We start from the raw sequence: 24,711 nt of genomic DNA on the forward strand, positions 1-24,711 counted from the left end.
CGTTTCTAGAGGTGGGACTCCCCATTCCCCTCCATGTCTCTAGGGGTGGCCTCCCCATTCCCCTCCATCCCTCTAGGGGTGGCCTCCCCATTCCCCTCCATGCCTCTAGAGGTGGCCTCCCCATTCCCCTCCATGTCTCTAGAGTTGGCGGACAGGGTTGGACTGACCTTTAGGGTAATCTCCAGTGCCTGAAGGCCTGGTTGTGACAGTTCCTGTGTGGGCCGATTTATTTTTGTGTGTGGGCCAGTTTTATGATCAGGTGGTCCAGTTTTTATTATTGATTTCCCTAATATTAAGACAAACATTGCCTGCAGCAAGCTCAAATGCATATAGAATTCCATAAATTGAAAACCCCCTATACAACGTTCAAAACTGACCCGATTTAAATGTGGCCACTTTGATTTTCTGATTCACTAATGGGGGGCACTTTTATTTTGGTTCCTGTGCCAGTTTTCTGTCCCAGTTCAACGCTTATGGCCGAGTGGTTTGGGCTATAGGTCTGGCTCTAACCAAGCCCATGTCCTATGGACATATAATCCCATACACCTCACCACTCGCTCCCTCAACATCGAGCAGTTGGCCACAGTCCTAAAATATAAGATCTTTTTTTTTCCACTTGAACTTTTTTTCCAAATACGGATGTACGAATGTAGTAGTAGAACATACCTCAAGTGAAACTGCACTTCACGTGTCTCCTTGAAGAGCAGTGACCAAGGTCACTTTTTCGCTAATTATTGAATTTCTCCAAAACCCCCATAAAATTGCTAATTTTCTCAAATTAGATGAGCCATGTATGTTCATAATATCATATTGTGCCTTCCCCTACAGTTAACACACACTATGTGCCCTAATTCATGAAAGAATGATTTGCAAACCATAGTCTTAAGTATAGGGGGGGATGAGCCACTGAAAGCTCGAGCCTGAAGCCTGGCTATACCTTAGCTGGAGGTCCTGTTGGAACCTCGAGCCCATAACGAGCCGTGCTTTCATGTGGCTTCTTCCTGCCTCCCTCTACCCGGGATGTGAGCTGAGGTCTATTAAACTCTGGAACCAGTTTGAGTTTGAGTTGGCGTTGGCTCAACATCCTGTGAATCTGGCCCTTGTGTAATGTATCTGGTGCTTATGTAAATCACTCCAATACCTCAGGTCGAGTTTGGGCTATATTTTAAAAACTGCAGAAGAATGCACTTGGAGGTTAAAACAAAGCCTTAATATAGGGAAAGACAAATCTATAACCGTTTACTGGCTGTTTTGTTGAGAGTTAAACATCAAAACCTGGACATCATGGCTTCTCTGCTTAAATTGTGTCATCTTAGGCAAAAATGTTCATTCATCCAAACTTTTTATTCCTTCATTATGTAAGAAAACACTTTCGAATATGTGAGTTCAGACTACAAGTTGTAGGAAACTATCACTTTTATTAAGTACTTTTCATTGCAGTGCTATAATGTGCCTTATTAATTTCATAGCTTTCATATGTTAAAGAAATACACTTTTGTGAACTTTGAGGAGGATTTATCATATTTTGTGTGGTGTATAATATACATAACACATTTTCAGAGCTCAGCTCCTGCATAGGCTTCAAGATCAAAGCCAGTCCCTTGACTCATCTCTGTCTTGGGTCTCCCTGTTAATTTGTTGGCTCACCCACCTTTATCGTTAGACGTGAGATAGATGGACAAAAACACACAGTTGCTGAATTGTATATCTGTAACCGGTAAGCCTGGCTCAAATGCTAGATTTTCCTCCTGATCAAATTTTGTGATCCTAGGCTAATCATTTTCTCCATGTGTCCTGTTTCTTGGTCGGCTAATTGAGAGCACCTTCAACTAATTTAATTCTGGACCTGCCTTGTACAAAAAATTAATCTGTTTGTCGTTAATTAGGACACTGGAATGCTGAGAGCTCCATTAAAGACAATAGAGTGCTCCGGGCTTCTAATGGCTGGTAGAAGCCCAAAGCTCCAACATTCCAATGTTGCCCTTCACAGCTGTTGCTGTGAACATAGGTCTCACGGAGCCATGGTATTCAGCATGGCAAAAAAACAAAACATTAGCAAAGCCATTGCCTCATGGGTGGGATGCATTGGCTTCGTCAATACTTGTTTATTTTCCCCTTCCATTTTCTTGTATATTATCTCTCATTCATTCCCCTTCACAACTAGAACCCGCCTCTAGCTTGCGGATATCCGGTCCTCGTTGCATTACTTTTGGGTTGCCAGGATCTCTGATCTTTCATGCCCCTCTTATCCTTCTATTTGGTGACCAAGATCTGTTAAAATATGACCCTTCATCTTTGTGTTGCATGGTTTGGATTATTCCGATCTTCCAAACCTTTGTACTTCTTTTTTTTGGATCGAGCCATTTTCTGTGTTCTACTTTTTTGTGACTATTTTTTCATGATTTTTATTTCAACTACTCCAAGCCGAAAAATACCTTCAGTTACTTACTAGAGCTCACCCTGCTGGAGAGGGTGAAAGCAAGGAAAACATTTTTCCACCATTACATTTGGTTCTAGGTTAAGCAAGCATTTGCAATGAAATAGGTCTCGCATTTGCAACAGTTTGGGCTATTGGAATTACAAATGACAATGCCTTTTATTTTGTGTTAAACCTGTAATAATAAAAGGCATTGCCATTTAAAATACTAATAGGTCAAAGTTTGGAAAATGCGAGACCTATTGCATTACAGATAGCGCAGTGTCCCTGAAGAGGGCCCCGCGGTCACCATTAAAGTAAAAATAAATAAATAATTGAAACAGTCCGCGGTGCCCCTGAAATGGGTGCCGTGCTTACCATTAAGGGTAAAAAATAATGAAACCGAGGGCGGTGTCCCTGAAGCGGGTGCCGCGCTCACCATTAAAGCTAAAGAAGAAAAAAATCAAACCTCTCGGTTTCCCTGAAGCGTGCACCGCGCTCAGCTTAAGTTTTAAAAACCAGAAGTGGCTACCATTGTCCCATGAGTTGTGCGGGTTATGGGGGAGGGGGAAGTCACTTTTAAAATTAAAGCGCGCATAGTGCTCCATACGACAATCGTCCGCCATTGTCTCGCGAGTGCTGTGTGCGCGCTGCGAATACAAGAAGCAGTCGCCATTTTCCCAATTATTTATTCAACAAAATAGTGCTTGCCGACTTATAAAGCAGACTGTGTAACAAGACAAGTAAAAGTCCCAGTCGTTATGGGAGGTAACAAATGCAGACAAGGCAGCACTAAGGAGGGACTAACAAGTCTATTCACAAATGAAATGCAACCATTTAGCAAGGACAGTTACAGGAGCCAATTAAAAAGATGGGCGAGGAAATGGGCGGAGCTTGTATGCCATACCTCAGTACAGCATGCCGCAGAACAGCGCATGCGCTGCCCAGGTATGACCTAAAAAAGGACTCCGCGCACGGTCCTGTTGGAAACTTGAATCCAGAGGGAGCAGAGCTTTCACGTGGCTTCTGCCTGCCACCTTATCTCTAGCCGGAATGTGTTGTCAGAGCTGCAGACTTTGGAACCAGAGAACCAGGTTTGAGTCTCGGCTTAGACTCCATTCTGTGATTCTGGGTAAATCACTTACTATCTTTCCGTGCCTATAAAAAACAAGCATTTGCAATGTAATGGGTCTCACATTTATGAGAGTTTGAGCTACTGGCAATTCATTAGCTTAAACTCTTGCTAATGCGAGACCTATTGCACTGCAACTTACTAGTGCCCATGCAGTGCCTTCACATTCATGGAGACTGCACCCCTTTCTTTAGACAAGCTGCGTCTAAATAAAGGGGCGTGGCCAACATTAAAGTGAAACCGAGGCATAGACCGCTTTGACAAAAAGCATCTGTTTGTCAAGTTGTAACAAAAAAAGCCTGTTTGTCAAGTTGACAAACAGATTTTTTTTTTGTAAAAGCGCCCTTGCTGCACTTTATTAGCAGCCACCCAAATTTCTTTAGACGCGGCTTGTCTAAAGAAAGGGGCGTGGCCTCAATGTGAAAGCGCCGCATGGGCGCTAATAAACAAGCAAAAAAATAAATAAGGGCGGATGCTATATTTAAAGCGGACCACGCTGCTAAAATAAAGAAACGCGGCCGCTATAGTTAAAGTGGACCGTTATTGGTAAATAAAATAAAAGCGGGCAGCGTGCTGCAACGTGGTGGGTGGTATAGGGGCAAATCATTAAACAAAATAGTGCTCACAGCCAAGTAAAAGCAGACCGTGTAACAAGACCAGTAAAAGGTCCAGTCATTGTGGGAGGTAACAAATGCAGACAAGACTGCCTGAAGGAGGGACCAACAAGCCAAATAACGACTCGGAAGCCAGCGTTTACGAAGGACAATGACACCAGCCAATTAAAAGTATGGGCGGAGAGTAGGCAGGGCTTCAAAGCCGTACTACAATACTGCATGCCACGCCCTAATAATTTCATCTTGTGTAATGTAACTAACTGATGCTCAGTACACCGCTCCAAAACCTTCTGGTCGAATTTGTGCAATATACACACTGCAGACAAATGCACAAAAAGGTCAAAACAAAGCGTTAAAGTGAAAATGGAAAGACAGATAGTGAACCCATTTTGTGGCTGTTTTCTGCAAACCAAAACCATAAAACCTGCATAAACGGCGGCGCTTTTGCTTAAATTGTGTGCTCAGACTTCTGATGACTTGTAATGATTTCCACGATTCTAGCGCATTAGTTACTTCGATTTGAAGTCATTCTCAGGAAAAAGTGGCGTCCCAGGTGAGTTTTAAGATGTTATAGAATTTATTCGAAAAGAACAAAACAAATTGCAATTTTGCTGTTGTAGAGAGAAGATAACATCTGGGAATATTAAATTACAGGACCTTCGTAACAGCGTGCCTATGGTTTGCTGCCACCTAGTGGTATGTATTTTAAATTTCGGGAGCTTTATTGCATACACTCAGAAAGGTCGCCACTTGAAAACTTGTGAATACACACACACTGAGCTTGCATTGCCGAGCAATATATTTGAGGCCTTCACGGGAGAACTAACAGCAGAAACATTATTACTTGCTACAGTGCAAACCAATTAAACATTGCTTTGTTCAAATAATGTCTGTGTTAAAGATTAAACGACAGTGTACTTTTCAACTCGGAAATTGTGCCCTATGCATTCAGATCCAGGCGGAAGGAAATATAACCAAACTGCCAAAAGAAAGAAGCTAAAACTTAAAACTCGAGTGGCCTGATCAAAGATGTGATTGGCAATGTCTCAAGCCAGTGGCTTGAAGGTTCCTGAGCCAAAGAAGCCACTGAATAAAGGAGACTGCACCAAAGACCTATAAGGATAAAATACAATCTGTTCACCACCAATGGTAGAAGTGTTATTACACGCCAAACCAATGCTTAATTCGTAAAGAAGTGAGTGGCAGGTCACATGGTTTTTCACGGAAGCTACTGCACCGTGCATCAGCATCACCCGACACCCTGCAATGCTGCTGCCCAAGGCCAGTTCCCCATATTCCTAACCATCCCACTCAAACAAATGCGAAAATGCGCACTATTTCATGCCACCCAAAGCAGTAAGAATGGCCTGGAAGCGATGTTATCATTGTAATTTTAAATACTTTCTAAATATTCGTATGGTGTGCCCTGCTTAAAAATAGACAGACCGCGCCGCCTTGTGGTGGGCTGTCGGAAATAAATGCCGATGTTGGGAAATGAAAGCCGGTCCTGAGCGTTGGCAAACACCGGCACAAATTAAGCACTGCATCAAGCCTAAAAATTGAGAGTGCTTCTCTGCTCCTTCTAATGATGCCTAACGGGCCAATTTTGATCCACTGGGTGCCCATTGATGTAATTGATCCTCATGGTAACATAATTTATTTAAAAATGGTATTCATTCTTTACTGACAGGCTGGATCATTCAGTGACAAGTTTGTTCTTGAAGTACACGTTGATCACAAGTTCATAACCCGGCAATGCCAAATCAGCTGTCTATCCTTCTAAGGCTGATAAACTGAACGCAAAAGTGGGTGGCATCAGGAAAGGTAGGGTCAAGTGAGTCACTCTACAATTGGCAGATACTTAGCATTGTTTTTGCAAAATCTGCCATGAAAGAAATTGACAGGGGCAAATAAAATTGTAAAGTTGTTCTAATTTGTTAGTTGCAAACAGACTGCCTTCTCAGACAGCTTACATTGTTATCATAGGCCAGCTACAAAGCTTCAAGTTTGTTTTATTCATGCTCAGCTCAAAGATCTGTGCATCCAGCAAATATCTAGGATATTGGTAAAATGACCCAGGTGGGAATGCACTTGCTGTAAATGTGTGTGATCTGCTGTTCACACGTCTGCATTGTCGTAAAATAGCTTAGAGGATTGATGTGCCTTCTGCAGAACACAGTTGGTAATCTACAGTTTGCGCCAGCTATTCTAATATGCTGTGTTCTTATTTCCATAAATCTGTTTAATTTGCATGTTAGAAATTCCAGAGCATTTAATCTTGTCACTGGGTTATGAATATGCAGCAAAAAAAGCTGCATGGAGCCTGCAAGACATAACCTTCCACAAGGCATAATATTGAATTGTTGCTGGGTTTATCTCGATCTTGAGTTTGGTTCTCCTTAGTAACTATTAAGTGACAAAATAATCTGCATACTGACTGCATTTACATCTATATGACCTACATAGACGTAGAGTTTGAACTAATATATGATTATTTTATCTCAGATTATCTCCTCGCTTGTGATGGTGCATTTTAGCTTCCTCTGATGGGCTGCTTAGTCTGGAGGCAAATGAAGTACACAAAAGGTGATGGATGGAAAGCTTAAATTAATCTCAGATACTGGTAATTATTTGTACTGCATCACAATCCGTCGTTATTGTGCACACCATGCCACCTCCGTTTGAATCCAGCTAATATCTATTTTTTGTGTACTTGTGTATGCCCAGACATGGGTCCCATGCACACTGTCCCTGGAACCAAGCTATGTCTGGCCGATGAGTCCTTAGTAGGGCAAAACTGGTCCTGGGCTGCTTGTGTTCTGGTTCAGGGAGGACTTGTTCGGGCAGTTCGGGCTGGAGCAGAGTCAAGACTGATTTGCATGTGGATGGGTCCAAGCTGACGTGGCGTTGTGTGTAAAATACCAATGGACTGGGATGTAGCCCGAGTGATTGCCAGTGTCTGAGCTTAATTTAAACATTTCATCCATCACTTTTTTGTGTGTACTTTAGTGAGTCAGGAGGCAAGGCATGTATCAAGCTGCACTGCCTTTGAAATTCTGCAATGATGTAAGCCAGAAAAAAAAAAACCTGGAAGTTAAAAAGTTGCTGTCTCTTGGTCCTCTGGGGTCTCTGTTCAGCACAACACAGTGAATATTGGAAGTGCATTAGATACTTTCAGATCCTGTCCTTTTACTCTCACACTAGGATTGAAGTAGGATCCAGCCGTTCTGACCCAGTGCCAGAACCAAAGTGAGGCATTCTGTCAGATACTATCACAGAGAGTCAGTTTCAACTCACACCTCATCTCCACTTCAATGGCTGTCATATACACAGTACAAAACCGGTCAATGACACCTCATCGTCATCTAATGACGATTATTTACCAACTTTTGACAAAGCCCTTGCTATATGTCCTGTGAAATCTGAAAGCGTTGAAAGTATTAAGGTTTATTGTCCGCTAATGAGATCATGGGTGGATTTTTATTGTTGATTGTGCAGGTATTGGTCCAACCAAGGGCACATGAGGGGACAGGGCCATTATCAGTTGTTAATACCTGGCAACATCTGTGTAATAAGCCTTTTGACACCGACTTTCCACCAAAGCCTGCGTGGTATGTGCTGGCAAGCAATGCAACACTGCAAGTCTACTTCGGACTTTGTCTTCTGATTGGCTGAGCTAATCCAAGAATTCCATTAGAATGCCAATTGTAAGTAGTACCCTGGAAATGTAAAAAAAAAAAAAAAGTTAAAGTGCATCTGAGATCCTTATCAACTTTATGTGGCTCAAGCAGATTCACTATAGTCGAATGGAAAATCTTGCTCATCAGGTCAAAATAGTGATAATGATGGTTCTTGGTCAATTTGAATATGAAACAAAATACCCTCTTGTAAATGTGGCAAAGGATGGCTTCCAGCCCTGGCTTGGCACCAAATCTGTACTGGTGCCAGAACTAGAGTACATAAAATACGATGCCCTGTCGATGCAGGATGTATCTTTTCCAAGTCCTCTTATCGATATTCAATCCCAAAGTGCCTTCCTACAAGGAATACAATAAGTAGCAGTGACAAGACACCTTCAACAGATTAATTTCTTCCTTAGGGAAAATCTTAGCACATGGATATTTAGTTCTATATTAAAGTATAACAGAGAATAATTAAAAGGCGCTTGCAAACATGAAATTGTTTAAACTTTTTTTTTAAATACTCCCATTAACGAGCCTTTTTGTATATTACAGTATTATTGACAAACACTTTTGTTTGAGATCGGTGAACTAAAAGTAACTCTCTCCGAAGGTGTGGGGTCTATCCTTTTTCCCCTCTCCCACCCCAGTAAATATGAACTTTATTGAAGAAATGTATTTAACAGAAATTACAGAATGCTGTAGTCCAGAGTTTGAAGTAAATCAATTGGTGTTCAGCCAAGGGCTCTCCTACGTCTTGAATAATTGAGATCCCTAACCCATTTCAATGCTCATTTTCATTGAATGCATAATTATAATGGTACATTTTAGTAGGGGTGGGCGGAATTTGAGTAATCGTATTATGCAAATCTCCGCGAAACGGTAGAAAATCTCCACGAACATGCAGAAATTCCGCGAACGCGCGGAATTGCTTGTTCGCGATGCTTTTTTACTGTTCGCAATCGCTGTTTACGTGCTCGGGGGGGAAATATCTCGTGAACACGCATTTGAGAACGCGAAAAAGCAAATAATTTCGCAAAGTCGCAGAATTCAGAATTTTGGGAAATTTTGCGTTCTCCGCAGAACTCGAAATTCAAAATCCGCAAATTCCACGAGCGGAACGGAATTTACCGCCCAGGCCTACATTTTAGCTGTTTACCTCTAGAAAGAGGGAGTCCTAAAATTCCCTGCCTGATCATTTGGAAAACCTTAATTTTTTTGACTCTAACTTCTTTCCTAAGAAGTTGCATGGGACACCAATTGTAAGGTTCCAAAGTATTTTTCAGTCTTGGAAAAGGATAAGGTAAGCAGTCAATCGGATTTAAGAGGATCACTTGGCACAAAGCGAGGGCAGACACTTGGGGAGGTGTTGATTGGGTAAAACATTGTTCATCTACATTAAGAAAGCTCTGGACTTCAAATTGCTTGCAGCAAATAAAGCACAGAGAAGCTGTCATGGGGTGTTCCGGAAGCAGAACCCTAGGTTGAAGGATGCTTCCCACATTAAAGCATTAAAAAAATATAAACAAAAAAACACACATGGGTGGGCTCAATAATTATTTACTAAAACTGTAGGGATGCCTAGGGGCTATGGCTTTAATGTTGCAAGAATGTTTGGCACTCGAGGCACGTCTGGAAAGGAAATTTTATTTTTTTATATATTCAGAAGCTGTATTCTTATCAATTTGTGCTTGGCCTGGCCTCAGTCAGCTTGTATTTGCCTGGTTATGTTTCATAGTCTGGTGCACATAACTACTCTTGCAGTTTAAAGGACCACTGCACTTGGACCAAAAGCATTTAGCTCTCGAATGTCTTTTTTTGGTGTGGTCTGTAACTACAAAAATGTGTCAAATTAAAAAGAATGAGTAAATAAATGGATTTTAGCTAACAGTAGTACACAAAATGGCACACAAATACATTTTTTATACGTGTACCTGATTTCAGTGGAATCATCTTCCAGCTTTCCTACATCCCAATTTCAATTCCCTGATGCTCACTTCTTTTAACTCTTGCTCGATCTCCATCACAGGGAAAAAATAACACCAAGTGCTCCTAAAATGATTCCTCAAGTTTGGTACTTTAAGTCTGACTGGTCCACCATATCCTCTCTCAAACTGTAAATTATTTAATGTACCTTTTGTTTACTTATGTCCATGTTCTGTAAATTCATTTTCTTCATTTGGGTGAAATCATAAATGAAATGTTTGACTGGTGTAGGGTTAAGATCACAGGGAGGCCATGTCCCAAAATACCCTTTACAATTCCCACCACTGCAAATATCTCGTTTGTGACTATCTGGATAGTTAGTGATTTGTGAATGGATTTCTTTCAGTGGAAAAAAATGCATTTTCACTTCACATCAGGCAATAGAAGAAAGAGATCCCATTTGTTCCCTATAAAGACTAGCATTGGCAAAGCCAGTAGGTCTTGGCAGTGCCCAAGCTATTGGCCTTGTCCATGTGCATGTCTTTTAGCCATGTTGTTGAACAGCACATCTGCTGTTCAGCATGTTTGACAGTTACTGAAAGGCCAGAATCACAGAATGTTGAGCCGACCCGTGTCTCTTCACCCCCCCCATGTTGAGTGTATTGTCCTACCCTCCTGACACAAAAAAGTGCTATGACATAACCTGCGCTGACCACATCATAGTGCTTTTTTCAGTGACTTTCAGCCATGCTGAACAGCAGACAACATTGCTAATAGACATTCACATTGACAAGGCCAATAGCTCCGGCATTACAGCGATCTATTGGCTTTGCCAATGCTTGTTAGGTGCTGACTGGGCCTTGCTGACCAAATGTGGAAGTGATGGTGAGAAACATTTGAGGACTTCTGAGGTGAGGATGTGGTGTAACGGCCTGAGCTGCCAACAGGGGAACTGGGGAACCATTCTCGAATCTCTGGGTTGGCTGAGCAATTTGTGATTCTGGCCAAATCACTCGCGCTTCCCCCTGCCTACGACAATGAGTCTGTCATTGTGTAATGTAACATGTGGGCACTGAAAGTGCTCCAATTCCATAAGATGCTGTTGGCACTATGATAAGATGGAGGACAAAAGAAGCGCCCTAAAACCATTGGATTGTTCAAAAAAGCAGTGACTAGGAGGTAGTTGGGGGCGGGAGGGGTCAACCAGGGAAGCAGCAGGGGTTGGGGAGATGGGCAAGCAACAACATGAAAAGAAACCTTAATTGAAGCAGGATCAGCTACAAAATGAATGTGTCATTACAGGATACCCATAGGGTGACAATCTTGGCTATATAAGAACGACAATACATACATACATACATACATTACGTAATGTTACTGGTGAGCACTTAACCCCTTCCGTGCTCGTGAAGGAACCACTCCTTCACGAGCCACGGACACGCTGTGCTGGTGACGGAGTGGTTCCTTCCGGGCGCGGCCGCCCCGCCTACGCGGCGCCAATTCCGCGCCTGCACCCCAGTTTGATTGAGCGGGCGGGGCCGTGATGGAACCACTCCGTCACGAGCACAGCGCGCCCGTGGCTCGTGACGGAGTGGTTCGCTCGTGACGGAGTGGTTCCGTCACGAGCATGGCGGTGCCGCGCGGCTCGCCCCCTCCCCCCCCGTCCCCCCCAGCGCTGCGGCGGAATTACTGCCACGGCCAAGGGGTTAAAGTGCTCCAATACCGTTTGCTTGTTATAGCAAGAAGGATGACGGAGCAAGAACTCTAATACCATCGTATCGTGCAAAAAAATAAACAAGTGATGTTTGTGTTCTAACAACTTTTTAAGAAATGCATTCATTTATGTACACACATTTTAGTGGTATGTGTACAAGGGAGACGGCCTGAAAATACAAGTACTCCTATGGAGGGCTTGAAATAAAAGCAAAAAATAGCTCTGCAAACCAGGAGCAGTGTAGGGAGACTTGTGCTTGCTCCATGTGCTATGGCAGGGTCAAACCCAAGAGGAGGGCATGACGCCACATGCCATGACGAATGGCATCAAAGAAAATGAGAGCGATGCTGAAGTTTACCAATGGTAGGAGATGGGCGGCCAGTAAGCCCACAGATGGAACACAACACGTCTCTTCGAGACAGCGCATGTGCTGTGCTGAGACCTAAGAAATGGTGCCTCTCCCTCAATTACTCCACATATTTTTTGACCTTCTGTATTTCTGGTACAAAAGATCTCCGGCTACAGACCGCTGTCTCCCAAAGCCTATGACCCTAATTTATCCCTGTGTAGCTGGCAACATAAGGAGGAAAGAGCAGATAAATAGATTTTAGGAAATACATTTTGGAGAGGGGGGTAATGCCATCAGCATGAGCACTGTCTGTTTTAAATGGCTTATTTACATATTAGCAAATAGGCTTTTTAATGGAACGTAGCAGTGTTACTGAGAGATGGTGCAAGCATGAGAGGTTATTGATAATGCCATTTTCCTCACTCTTAATAGTTGTGTTAAGTGATTTTCCATTCCTTTATGACGACAGAGCTGTTGTATACCTCAATTTCTCATTTATTCTCTATAAATACTACCTTTCTTAATCCCTCTGCATGGCTATTTGAAATTATTTGTTTGGGGGAGAGTAGGCATTTTTTTTCCTTCAGAAAATGCAATGTTTTAATGTCTAATTTTTATCATTGTTGTGATTGTTGCGATAGTTTGTAATACAATGTAAAATTTAGCATGCATTTCCCAAGTTGATTGGGAGAAAATGCTCTTGCAATGTGCAGGTAAACTTTGCATGGGTGAAGGTGGAGGATAGTCAATGAGCTGTACAAGCTTCACGATGGGCGTAAATAAAGCACTTAACATAATTCACCATTGAAAAAAGATAACTTTGCACACTTTGCACGCACCCAGCTACCAACTGTTCATTGTATACTACATCTGTCTATTGGGTTGAGTTGCTGATTGTTTGACTTAAACATGAGCTTTAAAAAGCCACATTTGTTCATTCTTAATCTGGTCTCTGTTTTGCCACTTTACAATTCATTAGCTTACACTTTCTAATACTCCTGTGGACCAGCGTTTCTTAATTGCAAACAGGGCTGGACTTTTATCTCAGGGGAAGGAACCTTTGGAGGCTGGGTTTGTAAGTCATGGGGGAGCCTTTGGAGGCTGGGTTTGAAGGTCATGGGCTGCAGCCTTTGGAGGCTGGGTTTGTAAGTCATGGGCTTGAGCCTTTGGAGGCTGGGGTTGTAAGTCATAGGCTGCAGCCTTTGGAGGCTGGGTTTGTAAGTCATGAGCTCGAGCCTTTGGAGGCTGGGTTTGTAAGTCATGAGCTCGAGCCTTTGGAGGCTGGGTTTGTAAGTCAAGGTCTGGAGCCTTTGGAGGCTGGGTTTGCAAGTCATGAGCTGGAGCCTTTGGAGGCTGGGTTTGAAGGTCATGGGCTGCAGCCTTTGGAGGCTGGGTTTGTAAGTCATGGGCTTGAGCCTTTGGAGGCTGGGTTTGTAAGTCATGGGCTGGAGCATTTGGAGGCTGGGTTTGTAAGTCATGGGCTGGAGCATTTGGAGGCTGGGTTTGTAAGTCATGGGCTTGAGCCTTTGGAGGCTGGGGTTGTAAGTCATGGGCTGGAGCATTTGGAGGCTGGGTTTGTAAGTCATGGCCTGGAGCCTTTGGAGGCTTGGTTTGTAAGTTATGGGCTTGAGCCTTTGGAGGCTGGGTTTGTAAGTCATGGGCTGGAGCCTTCGGAGGCTGGGTTTGTAAGTTATGGGCTGGAGCCTTTGGACGCTGGGTTTGTAAGTCATGGGCTTGAACCTTTGGAGGCTGGGTTTGTAAGTCATGGGCTGGAGCCTTTGGAGGCTGGGTTTGTAAGTCATGGGCTGGAGCCTTTGGAGGGTGGGTTTGTAAGTTATGGGCTGGAGCCTTCGGAGGCTGGGTTTGTAAGTGAAGGGCTAGAGCGTTTGGAGGCTGGGGTTGTAAGTCATGGGCTGGAGCCTTCGGAGGCTGGGTTTGAAAGTCATGGGCTTGAACCTTTGGAGGCTGGGTTTGTAAGTCATGGGCTGGAGCCATTGGAGGCTGGGTTTGTAAGTCATGAGCTGCAGCCTTTGGAGGCTGGGTTTGTAAGTCATGGGCAGGGGCCTTTGGAGACTGGGTTTGTAAGTCATGGGCTGGAGCCTTTGGAGGCTGGGTTTGTAAGTCATGAGCTGCAGCCTTTGGAGGCTGGGTTTGTAAGTCATGGGCTTGAGCCTTTGGAGGCTGGGTTTGTAAGTCAAGGTCTGGAGCCTTTGGAGGCTGGGTTTGTAAGTCATGGGCAGGGGCCTTTGGAGGCTGGGTTTGTAAGGCATGGGCAGGGGCCTTTGGAGGCTGGGTTTGTAAGTCATGGGCTGGAGCCTTTGGAGGCTGGGTTTGTAAGTCATGGGTTAGAGCCTTTGGAGGCTGGGGTTGTAAGTCATGGGCTGGAGCCTTCGGAGGCTGGGTTTGTAAGTCATGGGCTTGAGCCTTTGTAGGCTGGGTTTGTAAGTCATGGGCTGGGGCCTTTGGAGTCTGGGTTTGTAAGTCATGGGCTGGAGCCTTTGGAGGCTGGGTTTGTAAGTCATGGGCTGGGGCCTTTGGAGGCTGGGTTTGTAAGTCATGGGCTTGAGCCTTTGTAGGCTGGGTTTGTAAGTCATGGGCTGGGGCCTTTGGAGGCTGGGTTTGTAAGTCATGGGCTGGACCCTTTGGAGGCTGGGTTTGTAAGTCATGGACTGGAGCCTTTGGAGGCTGGGTTTGTAAGCCATGGGCGGGGGCCTTTGGAGGCTGGGTTTGTAACTCATGGACTGGAGCCTTTGGAGGAGGCTGGGTTTGTAAGTCATGAGCTGCAGCCTTTGAAGGCTGGGTTTGTAAGTCATGGACTGGAGCCTTTGGAGGCTGGGTTTGTAAGTCATGGGCTGGAGCCTTTGGAGGAGGCTGGGTTTGTAAGTCATGGGCTGGAGCCTTTGGAGGCTGGGTTTGTAAGTCATGGACTGGAGCCTTTGGAGGCTGGGTTTGTAAGTCATGGGCTGGAGCCTTTGGAGGAGGCTGGGTTTGTAAGTCATGGGCTGGAGCCTTTGGAGGCTGGGTTTGTAAGTCATGGCCTGGAGCCTTTGTAGGCTGGGTTTGTAAGTCATGGCCTGGAGCCTTTGGAGGCTGGGTTTGTAAGTCATGGGCTGGAGCCTTCGGAGGCTGGGTTTGTAAGTCATGGGCTTGAGCCTTTGGAGGCTGGGTTTGTAAGTCAAGGTCTGGAGCCTTTGGAGGCTGGGTTTGTAAGTCATGGGCAGGGGCCTTTGGAGGCTGGGTTTGTAAGCCATGGGCGGGGGCCTTTGGAGGCTGGGTTTGTAAGTCATGGGCTGGAGCCTTTGGAGGCTGGGTTTGTAAGTCATGGGTTAGAGCCTTTGGAGGCTGGGGTTGTAAGTCATGGGCTGGAGCCTTCGGAGGCTGAGTTTGTAAGTCATGGGCTTGAGCCTTTGGAGGCTGGGTTTGTAAGTCATAGGCTGGGGCCTTTGGAGTCTGGGTTTGTAAGTCATGGGCTGCAGCCTTTGGAGGCTGGGTTTGTAAGTCATGGCCTGGAGCCTTTGGAGGCTGGATTTGCAAGTCATGGGCTTGAGCCTGAGGAGGCTGGGTTTGTAAGTCAGGGTCTGGAACCTTTGGAGGCTGGATTATAAGTCCCAGGCTATAATGGATGGATGGATGGAAGAGAGCTAGTGGGGAAGAAGTGTTTGAGCGGGTTTGAATAGTAGTTCTTGGATTACTTCTGGTTCCCAGTCCAGCTTGATTTTAATTAGGGGTTGCCTCTTTCTTTCGGTCTTCTGGCGACAATGTTTCCAGTCTTAGGTGTTTTTGTTGCATGTAACTATCTGATGTGTCTGTCCAACTGGTTTGGTAGAAACAAACCAAGACTAAAAGTCCCAGAAAACATTAGGTTGTCAAATTACTTTGTGACTGGAGATGTGATCTCTGACATTGAGCGATTCTGCAACAATACATCAAATCAGAAGAATTTTGAGGCTGCTGAATTCCGAAATTGAGAACAGTATGAATTTCAATTTCATTCTTAATTTTGTCATCTTTTTGCTTTTATTGACCCTTTAATTCAGTACATTTACTTAACTGTATGAAAGTAGAATTCTAAAATGCCGTCCTCTTCTCATTGCCTTCTAGGACTGGTGCCATCCATGTTGGTGACCGCATCTTGGCTATTAACAGCGTGAGCCTGAAGGGTAAACCATTGAGCGAAGCCATCCACCTTCTTCAGATGGCCGGAGAGACGGTGACACTCAAGATCAAGAAGCAGTCTGAGAGTGAGTAAGATATCCTTCCCCAGCTAATTGTTTGGCTTCTGTGTCCATACAGGCGATTCTTCCAGCTTTCAGGAGACCTCTTCTGTTTCTACCACTCAAGTGTGTTGACCGTGAGCGACACCCATTGCGTACAACACTGTGTGTTATCCAGAGGTGCATTGATCTCCCTTGGGTGATTTTCATGCATTGTTCCAGATCTGGCAATAGCCTTTTCTGGTAATTTGTTGGGCAATCAGTTTGCATAGTTGTCCAACTCTTTACCAACTATTGGTGGCTTTTCCATTGTTGGTCGTTTTCGTTGTTTTTCTGCTAGTACATAGATTATATTTGTAACTGAATTCACCCTATAATCGTTAATCTATAATTGTTAAAGATTTGATAGTGAACTTCTAGATAAGGATGCTAGTGAGGAGAGGGACATTCTTGTGCCAGGATTCGTCTGGGAAACCCTTTTTCTTTGTAGGGGGGAGAACAAAAGCGACACAGCCCCACCCTAATGCCAGGAAGAGTCAAGGGTGCATCAAAGATGGATGCCTAACTTGTGTGAAATACAAAAAGAACAATTGATTGATGGAATGCAGAACAAGATCATACATTCACCACGTACATCAATAGTGTGTCTTTTGCTAACTCGTGTGAAAGGCAGTTAGTTACCGAAAGGTAAATCATATAACAATCCTCTTTTGCAATCTTTCATAGTATTTGTTTTTATTCGGAAATTAGAAACGTGCGCTCCACAACTCTTCTGCAGTGGTCTCCAAGCACTACAAGAAAATATCAAGTGTGGTACAAGTGCCAACAACATTATCATATAAAAGTTGTTAAGTGCCTTCCTAGGGTCCTCGTGAGGAAAGAGCAGGAAGTTGATCTGGAATTATATTCCACAGCTCAAAATCTTCTGGTTTATTTGACCTGTCACCACATGTCTTCCTTTATCCTGGGAGCCTTCAACAGGAGGTATGTTCTTGCCATAAGAAATCTGGGTGCAGTAGCAGAAAAGGGACCATAGAAGGTGGACTCGCCTCTAGGGCAATATGGACGTTAACTCTTTAACTTGGGGATGCTGCATCATACTTACTATAAAAGCTATCCATCCTTTGTAGAGGGGCTGATGGATCATTCTCCCTATTGAACAAATCCACCAGTCAAGAAGGAATCCGTGGTGCGTCCTATCTATAGACCAAAATCTCCAGTCAATCAGGGGCTGATGGCACTTCATCCCTGTTGATCAAATCCAGCCATGAAACAGAGGCTGATAGGTCATCCTCACTGTCGAACTACTCCATCCATCAAATTGGTGTCTATTAGTCCATCCTCCTTATCGCACTAATCCACCCATTGAACAGGATCAATAGTTGTCACTCCATATTAAACCGAACCACCCTTTAACAGCGGTTGATGGTTCATCCTTCCCATCAAACAAATCCACCTGTCAACAATTCATCCTCCCTTCCAAACGAATTCACCTATCAACTAGGGGCTGATGCTTCATCTTACCTATCTAGTGATCCACTCATGGAACAGGGGCCAGTGGTTGTCCCACATTATTGAACAAATCCACCTATTAAACAAAGGCCAATAGTTGATTCTTCCTTCCATACTGATCTACCCATTGAGTAGTGGCGATGGGTTTGATTTCCTATTGAACTAATCCACCCTTCAAACCGGGTCAATAGTTTGCATGCTCAAGCAAACTATCCCAACCTTTGACCTGGGGTCAATGGGCCATTCTCGCATTCTAATTGACGGATTGAGCACGAGCTGATGGTTGATTTGACATAACAAACTAAACTACCCATCAAATAGTGGCCAATGGTTCACATTTCCTATCAAAGTATTCCACCTATTGACGCAGAACTTGTGGGTCACTTCTCCCCCATCGAACTAATTGACCCATTGAACAAAGGGTCAAGGCTTCATGCCCTTACCAAACTAATTCACCCTTTTACCCAAGTCTGATGCGACATCCTTTCTATTGAACTGATCAAACCATCAAACCCCACACACACTATCATTGTAATCCCTCCATCGAGTTGGGGATGATGGTTCATGCTCCCTGTCAGTCTAATCCACTCATCTACCAGTGCCAATAGTTCATCCTTCCTTCCAAACTAATCCACCTGTCGCCCAGGGATTAATGGTTCATTCTCCCTATTGAACTCCTCTATCCATCTACCGGGGCCAATGGTTCACACCCCTAGCAGACTAACCCACCCTTTCAGCACCAGTTTATGGGTCTTGAAACAGGGGCTTTTGGTTCACACTCCCTATCAAACTTATCCACCTATCCACCAGGGGCTGATGTTGAATTAGGACCGCCATCTAGCAAGGGTTGTTCCGACATATGAAACTGAATCATCAATATGAACACCAAAGCCACGTAACAGACCGCAGTGTCTCCGTGTCATTCTACAGTGGACACACCTCTCGCAACGCATGCAACAGAACAATCAATATGACCGGACTAGACACTTGCTAAGACTGTGCAAGTACACACTATGAAATAACTCAACTGAATCCAGCAATCAAGTAGCCCAAACTACAACTTCACAACCATCTTAAAACCTTGCAACTGTTAAAGCTGCAAAATCTCCTGTTGGAAGATTGCTTAGAAACAGTTGAGTTTGCATTGTGTGCTTTACAAACCAAATAAACAGAAATAAACCTAAATAGCTCTGTCCCTGGACCAAGATGCTTTTAAAGGCACTCTGTTCTGTATGGGTGATGGGGAAGCTTCATGTTCCTCCCGAGCCTCCTTTTCCCGCTCTGGCTCTCAAGCTGGAAGCGCTAAGAGCTTTCAATCAGGGTTAATAGCCCTGTTTATCGCATGTAATACATTTGCATTTAATGGGCCTGACCCTGATTGGATTCTGTCGTTAAATTACTCTCCATGGATGTGTGCATTAGTCAGTGGTGCTAAACTTCCCCCCTTTTAAACCACCAGGGCATAAGACAAGAGCACCCAGGCGGCCCTGCGATTTATCTTGGCCAATGAACCTTTAACTATCCTTTTTGCTCTGATTCCTTCTTTTCAAAATATGCAAATATGGAGCCAAGCTCACAGTATAAACGTCTGATTTTCTCCTTTGTCGGTGACTTATTCTATTTTATTCTAGGACTTTTGGATGTTTTGGAGAGAGTCGTCAGCTTCTGTTTAGGATATGAACTACTGAAAATCACTAGTGCTGTCCTATAAAGTGAGATTGCTAAAACTTCATAAGATTGTCGGTTTTAGGGAAAGAATAAGGTTTGCGTTACCTTCTAATTTTTACTGCTGCCAAAATCAATTGTTATTTTTGCGTTTGTCACCCCGAGTGGGACGGGTATGCACAGACGTGGGTCCCGTGCTCTCCATGCCACTGGAGTCAAGGTATCCTGGCTGATGAGGGGTGAAACCCCGATACCGCTCCTCGGATGCTTGTCTCCAGTCCCGGGAGGACCAGCCCTGGTAGTTCGGGCTAGACTATTCCCATTAGGTGCACGGTCACGACTGATTTGCATATGGCTGGGTCCAAACTGGAATGGCATGGGGAGCAAAAAAAACTATGGATTTAGGTCCAGATCTCTGTACTGGGGTGAATGTATCACATTCTTCTGCATTCTGTCCATCAATTGTTCTTTTTCCAAAATCAATCAGGATTCATAGAGCACTGCTAATCACCCGCAAGGGTATCCAGGCGCTTAGAGACATCTGCTTGGGTGGAATCAGTTGAACAACCTGGTCTTGAATCCCTTATTGAATTCTGAAGAGAGCGTGAGGTCCGGAGGCGAAGGGGAGACTGTTCCGGACTTCACGGTGATATAGGAGATGGACCATTCTCCACTGTTGCTTTAGTGGATGTGGGTGGAGGAGTGAGCAAGTGTTTAACCCCTCCCATGGTCATGACGAGATGAGCTAGTCATGAGCGATGATGGCCGTGTGCTCATGACTAGCTGAGCTTGTCATGACCGTTGCGCCACGTGGGATAATTCCCCTGCTGTGCAGGGTGTTCCATTGGAACAGGCGTGGTCGTGACGAGCTCAGCTCGTCATCAGCACATGGCCACCGTGGCTCATGACGAGCTGAGCTTGTCATGAGCACCGGGGCGCTGCGCACGCCCCCCCTCCCCCAGCACAGCGGGGGAATTAGCCCGGCAGGCAAGGGGTTAAACAAATGCAACCATGTTGGAGGTTCATTTTATGCAGTAAGTTAAAGTGTCTGAATAGAAATTAAGACTGTTAATTGAGCTGAATACTTCTGGGCAGAGTTGTACTCTAGAGTCGTAAACGTAGGTGAAGTAAATCTTGGTTTAGTGGAGATTGGATTGTTGTGTGTGCCCTTATTCCCACAAGTAGTTAACTCGTTTGGTCGAAACATTTGACTTTCTTACCAGAATCCTAGTAGTCTAGAAAGAAATTCCAGTTTCCAAATATGAATAGTGACTGATGCTAGTCGGCTCGCGCTAAGATTTTACTGAGTCCAAACTTGAGCAGATATTTTTGTGGTGAGATATTCTTGCTGAGCTCTCTAATTTTGAAGTATCGGTGGATATGGCATATTTGAGAAACTGTAGATCCTGTACATGTTGGCAAATGTTCGCGGTTACTTTGAGGGTTTGTTCCTGAGATATGATTTTTCATGCTGTATTAACCAGGGGTGGGTGGAATTTGCATAGTCTTGCTACGCAAAGCTCCGCAAAGCGTTAAATCTCTGTGAGCACGCATACTTCTGCGAACACGCGGAATTGCTTTTTCCGCTCGTTCGCGATGCTTTTTTTTCTGTTCGCGAACGCTGTTTGCATTTTTTGGGGGGAAATATCTCGCGAACACGCATTTTGAAAGTACGAACAAGCAAAACCTCACTGAATTTTTGGCAATTCCGTGTTCTCTGCGGAACGCGAAATTACCCAAATTCCGCGAGCGGAACGGAAGTTACCGCCCAGGCCTAGTATTAACCCAGGAACTCTGATTCAGCTATAGCTCAGCACAGTAGTTTGTGGTAGTGTGATAGGGCGCGCACATCCGTCACTGCATCAGTGATAAGGCACGCACAGGTTTATATGCTGGGCATCCAGTACATTTAACAGGCACAGGTTTCTGATGGCCACAAGCATCAATTGCTGCTATGAAGGAAACATGCTCTTGTGTACCGTGGCAAACACGGATTGCATACAAATCTTAAAATGTAATACTCTGCCCACGCAATCGTGTGAACCCTGTCCCAGCATCACATCATGTTCACTTGGTCGAGATTTGTGAAAACATTCGTGGGTTTTTCTTCTCTACTAGGGCATTCGAGCTTTGTTCATAGGTGATTTGCGATAAACGCTTCATCAGAAAGTACTTATGCCGTATGTGGTTAATGGGCTATCAGGCTCTGAAGTGATCAGACTCACTAACAACTTGCCTTTTGCTAGAAGAGTCATTGAGAAGATCATGGCATGCCACCTTCAGGTGCTTAGTTAAAAAAACCTTTATTCTGTCTATATTGCCTGCCACAGCAAGAAGATGGCCTGTCTTCAGGGCACAGAGAACTGGCTTCTCACTGCTGCTGATGGTAGTTCCTGCTTGACTGTTGTGATGGATTAATGAAGTTTACGATACACTCTTGTTATTAATTCTCATTGATCTCGGGGGTAAGGGTGGGGAAGTACTCACTTTGAAAGTTCACCATAAACACAAGGATTACAGCAAAGTCAACATTGCTTGCTATGCGTCCCGTTTGCCCCACTCCTGTCTTGCATAGTCCTCCAGTGGTTCTCTCTGCAACATTTATCCTTGAATCTGTGCATAAGGTTCCTGTGAAACGAGCGTGGTCTCCATCACCAGACTGCACAACAGAGTTTCAACATACACCCTCACTTCAGGGTTACTGGGGCACATCTGGTGTGGAAGCTGTATACAATGCCTTTTGTAGATGGAGCAAATGCTTGGCAACGTGGTGTTTAGTTGTGGTCGCCCGTTTCATATCACTTCACATGATATCATGGTAACCATCCCTCTGCTTGCAGTAGACAACACCTGAACAACTATAATTTCCTGCAATGACACCTTTAAAGCAGTCCTTGCTCAAACATCCCTTCACAACTTGGCATCACCCACAGGAGCCATACCACGCAATTATCGCCTTGTCTACCAATACCCCACCATGATGCCAAGGCTATTCAAATGGGAACACTCCAAGGGCCTGATTACAAGTACTCATGGTGGCAGTCCAACCACCGCCACCACTGCAGGTCCGCCCACACTATTTTAGGTACGGATGTCAGACCGCCACAGAACCGCCTCCAGGATCCTGCGGTGGTGGTGCAGCTGTCAGGAGAAGGAATATTGTGACTGTGCCGTTGCAGCATCGCCAAGCATATTATGAGATGCCTGAACGCTGCCCATTTCATGGCGGTGAGCCTGCCATGTGCAGGGTGGTGGAGAGGCAACTAAAGGGTCCATAACTGGGCTCCTGCGGCTCCTGGGGGTACATGCAAGTGAGAACATGTTGTAACCCCTGGAAGTGCACCTCAGTTCCAGCACGATGTAGCATGTACAACATGGTGCATGCCACACCGTGCAGGAACGTGCAATTTGTACTCTCACGGCGGCGGTCTGCATGTTAGGCTCTCCTATAAGCCTAACATACAACCGCTGAAGGAACGCCGCTGCCACACCGGCCAACCTGAACTCAACTCTGAACCTGGCAGGCTGGTGCACTGTGGCCTTGGCGGTCCTCTTGTGGACACGGTCCTACAGGAGGACCGCCAGTGTCGCAGTAAGGCCCTTAATTTTCTCATTTCTGCCTGCCATACTCCTTTCATGAGTGCAATTCTGAACAGTCACTGTGGACTTGATGTTTATAAAACAATATGGGGGATTAAGTGGGCTCAGGATAATCTGATCCATAATGGAGAGCAGTCTATTAAGTTCTCCTACATTTTTAGTCGCCTGGTGATATTTGCCAAATGTGTAAGGAAACAAGGACTGCACATTGAGTGAAACTTTAACTTTAACTGCAGAGTAAGTGAGTTTGTGAAATAATCTTTTATCAACTCCTAAATCATGATAGAATTTCCTTCTCAATTTTCTAAATCTTCTCGCCACACCCCCATGTTTGCCCTTTATTACTATCCAAATTAATGATGTCAACTCCTAAATGTGCATGTTTGTTAGGGTATCCAGTCAACCAACATCTAAGTCTAAAATATGTTCGAGAGCATTAGAAGCCTGTGAGAGACAAAGTATCCTTTCTAATTTATACAATGTCCAACAGCTGAGTGAACTCCTGTGTTTAGCTGTCTCTATCTCCTGTAATTCAATCTGTCAATGTCCTCCCTGTAACCACAGATTATTTCTCTTCCCTATGGAAAAGAAAACGCATTTAGTTTTTCTACTTACTATTTCAAAGATTTGTTGACAGGCGCTCTTTCTCTTGCATGGAACTCATTTAAGCATTATAGCCTGTTGCTGAGGGCCAGAACAGTTTTAAAAGGTGCAGATGGCAGGGCCTATAACTAGGGATAGCCAGAGGCAGAAGGGCTGTCGTGGTATTAGAGCAGTCCACCACTCAGGGTAAAATGTTCTAAAGTGAACAGGGAGGAACAAACACAAACGTTGGAGCAAAAGGTCTATACCGGCCATTATTGGCCCCGACGTATGTCATGGTCTTCAATGGAGCACTCAACAAGCCAGTGTTGTATTTGTAATGATCATATCCTCTTCCATTCTAGAATTGTATCCCCAGAAGACTTCTGGAAGCCTTGAGCGTGAAGTCAGTGACCCCGAGGATGATCTTACAGACTCGCAGAAAACAAGCAAACTCTCTGAAGTCTACTCCACCCCTATTCCCAGTGTGGACAGCGCCATGGAATCCTGGGATGGGTCGGCCATTGACACTGGCTACGGAAGCCAAGGTAAGCGCAAGGCCACCATTTACTGCAAGCTTCAATGTAGAATATGATCCAAGACGTAGAAGCTTTCACTGTCAATATCTTTTAAAATACTTCTTGGAATTATTTTCCGTTCTTTTTTTTAAAGTGGTGGTCATGCCTCAAGTCACTATTCTTACATAGTTCTCAATGAGGTCTAACAGTAAACAGAACGTTTTGGGATGTCTTGCACCCAGATCTGAGAGCCAACATTAATAGGACGCCCGATCATGCAGTAAAATAGTTAATGAGTAAATGCTGCTGGTGCAGGATTATGAGTGTGACCCAGAGGATTTAAGATTAAACCCTAGAAACCTAGAAGGTGGGCATGGCCAGTTATCCTTCCAAGATTTAAACGAGTACCAATGATTTGGACAATAGCACTGCCTACTTCGAGTGCATTAAAAGTTAATGGATAACGAGCTATAATTTAGAAGTTCAATTTCCAATAAGTGAAGTGGTCATGTAAACCTAATCTCTGTATATGAGGGTTCACATTGGCTGGCACTGGTAGATCACTGCTTTATGGAATGGCAGATGTACCTAAAATGCAAACAGTGGCTATGCTTTGTGCGTCTGTGTGGTGTGTGTCATTGGCATACACAGTTAAGAAGCCTGCAAAATGTACAAGAGCCCCAGCCTCTTATTGCTGTCCATGTTCCTCTCCTTCCTTTATAGTCTGGCGACTTTTGGCCTCACCTGCATCCACAACCTGCTTGGAATATGGGACTTTAAGGGAAAATA

At 44.5% G+C, this 24,711-nt stretch overlaps 1 protein-coding gene across 2 annotated transcripts in view; it reads left to right on the top strand.

The window, feature by feature from the left end:
* GRIP2 (glutamate receptor interacting protein 2) overlaps positions 1 to 24,711 on the top strand; it is a 476,068-nt gene that overhangs the window by 421,774 nt on the left and 29,583 nt on the right. For both annotated transcript variants that reach the window (XM_078661710.1, XM_078661711.1), the window contains exons 18-19: positions 15,933 to 16,072; positions 23,770 to 23,952. In XM_078661710.1, coding sequence (XP_078517836.1) covers positions 15,933 to 16,072; positions 23,770 to 23,952 — 323 coding nt within the window. The remainder of the gene's footprint in view (positions 1 to 15,932; positions 16,073 to 23,769; positions 23,953 to 24,711) is intronic.

The sequence above is a fragment of the Lissotriton helveticus genome, chromosome 9 (assembly GCF_964261635.1).
Source record: "Lissotriton helveticus chromosome 9, aLisHel1.1, whole genome shotgun sequence".
Classification (NCBI taxonomy): Eukaryota; Metazoa; Chordata; class Amphibia; order Caudata; family Salamandridae; genus Lissotriton; species Lissotriton helveticus.